Below are 2,450 nucleotides of genomic sequence, written 5' to 3'. Positions count from 1 at the left end.
GTAGCGGTCAATGCAAAATGCAGATATACAGTTAAAAACGAAACAAAGTTAAAGGGACCTCACGATAAACCAATATTTATTTTGTATTTTTTATCATATTATTGGGTATATCTTTAAAAAAAATAACCTTCTGAACAATAACCATTCGAATTCGATGATGTATGTACATAAAAACATCAATTATCAATTATTAAAAGGTTATCATATCAACAATCTGAATATGCAAAAATTTTGTGACATATACGATAACCGCATGCGCACAACAAACTAAAACACATGGAAACAAAAATGGCTTCCAATGTGAATCGACTGCGGTTGAAAACGATAACAGCTTCCGCAATGAAGATAATAATAGGAAAATGGGTCAAACACAATCCTAGAATTAAACATGGGAAGCAGTACAATAGACTGTAACAGTTCAAACATGAAAACAGCAGTAATACGGACGTGTAATGTCCATTCAATTATCTATTACGACCGTAATAAGATCGGAGTGAGACAGGCCTGTATTTTGATTAACTTCACTCGTGTCAAGGCTTATCAGCCCAGGCCCCGATCATGTAAATTACACAGGTGTATACCGACACTGTATTCTGTATCTGTATCAGAAAGCACCATAGCCATGCAGTAATAAACATGTAAGTTAGCATACACAACAGAGTCAGTCATTACTTTAATTACGGCCACACAAACGCAATATAACAATGGCGACCAGGATTAAACTATGAAGAAGAAATACATGGACTAAAATTTTCCAGTGTTAGCTACCGTGCAGTACACATGTAGTTTTATCACAATTTGGAAAAATGGCAACTGGATTACCAACATTCCCGCAATTTTCTGTACACGAAAATGCTGTCGACATCAGATGGAAAAAATGGGTGAAGAGGTTGGATAACCTATTGGTTGGTATGAACATCAAAGACAAAGACAGAAAACGTGCATTGTTCTTACATTTTGCTGGAGATGAAGTCAATGACATTTTCGATACTCTACCCAACACAGGCAACGACTATAAAACTGCTGTTGAAAGATTAACAGAGTACTTTGCGCCGAAGAAAAACACAGAATTTGAAGTTTTCAAATTTCGCCAAACAAGACAAATGTCCAGTGAGAATATTGACAGTTTCCACACCAGACTGAGACAACTAGGACAAAACTGTGAATTTGTTGATTGTGACAAAGAGATCAAATCACAAATAATTCAGGGATGCAGTTCAACCAGACTTCGGAGGAGAGCGCTACAGGAGGACATGGATCTTCATAAGTTAATAGCGATGGCCCGAAGTATGGAGATTTCACACCTACAAGCTCAGGAAATTGAAAAAAAAACTGATCGTGCCTACCCACAGAGAGAAGACACGAATGCTGTAAAAAGAAAATCTAATGGCGGTTGGAGTAAACAGAACCGAACACACTCAAACAAGCCATCACAGGTATGTCGAAACTGTGGAGGAAACTTTCCTCACGAGAAGCCCTGTCCAGCAAAAGGGAAAGTATGTCACTCTTGTAAAAAGTACAATCATTTTTCAAAAGTATGCAAATCGAAAAAACTTGTCAAACAAGTGGAAGACAAATCAAGTCAACCAAGCAATGAAAGTTCATCAGACGAGTATCTTTATGGTATACAGACAATCAACCAGGTTAAATCAAAACAACCTAAAACTGCGGTAACTGTTGATGGATTGACTCTTAATATCCTTGTAGACACAGGATCAAGCATCAATGTCATGGAGGAAACAAGCTACAACAAAATGAGAAATAAGAAAAAGCTACAGAAAGCATCAACAAAACTGTTTGCGTATGGCTCAACAAAACCTTTACCTGTAATTGGAACTTGTGTTGCAAGCATAGAAAGTAAACAGCGAATTGTCACTGCGCTATTTTATGTAGTAAAGGGATGCAACGGAAACTTACTGAGCTATGAAACGTCAGTAAATCTTCAACTCATACCCGTTATCTCTGCTGTATCGGAACAGAGAGAAGAGAAGCTGTGCGAGAAATACGCATCAATTTTCGAGGGTATCGGGAAATTGGAAAACACCCAGGTAGATATACACATTGATGACAATGTAAAACCTGTGGCTCAACCACTCAGACGTATTCCCTTTCATGTTAGGAAACATGTAGAAGCTGAGCTAGACAGACCACAGGTCCTAGCCTCGTCTGTCAATACACCCAATATATAATCAAGGTCAATAACTCGATCGGCATAGATAACCCACCTAATTTCAGGAAAATTGTAATTGTAGACAAACCATCGAAGATGTGCCGCTGGTAATGGTCTCAATCGACAGACAAATGTCCCCCCTTTAATTTGGTATATAATTCACTATATATATAGTCATAGAACTATCACTAGACGTCACAAAACATCGAAAATTAGTCAGATTTTATTTAGTCGGACACTCATCTGTCCAGCGAATAACACGAAATGTCTCTAGAGAGTA

At 37.8% G+C, this 2,450-nt stretch overlaps 1 protein-coding gene across 1 annotated transcript; it reads left to right on the top strand.

Moving 5' to 3' along the window:
• The first annotated feature begins 806 nt into the window (after positions 1-806).
• On the top strand, positions 807-2,189 carry LOC117326505. The gene has a single exon (XM_033883259.1). The coding sequence runs from the start codon at positions 807-809 to the stop codon at positions 2,187-2,189; it is 1,383 nt and encodes a 460-aa protein (XP_033739150.1).
• Positions 2,190-2,450: the final 261 nt, after the last annotated feature.

This window comes from Pecten maximus, chromosome 4 (assembly GCF_902652985.1).
Source record: "Pecten maximus chromosome 4, xPecMax1.1, whole genome shotgun sequence".
Lineage (NCBI taxonomy): Eukaryota > Metazoa > Mollusca > Bivalvia > Pectinida > Pectinidae > Pecten > Pecten maximus.
Note: the sequence above shows the minus strand (reverse complement) of the source record. Positions and strands in the feature narration are given on the sequence as shown.

Excerpts from the sequence above, each read along its gene's own strand:
- LOC117326505 (XM_033883259.1), top strand. The coding sequence starts at position 807 with ATGGCAACTGGATTACCAACATTCCCGCAATTTTCTGTACACGAAAAT.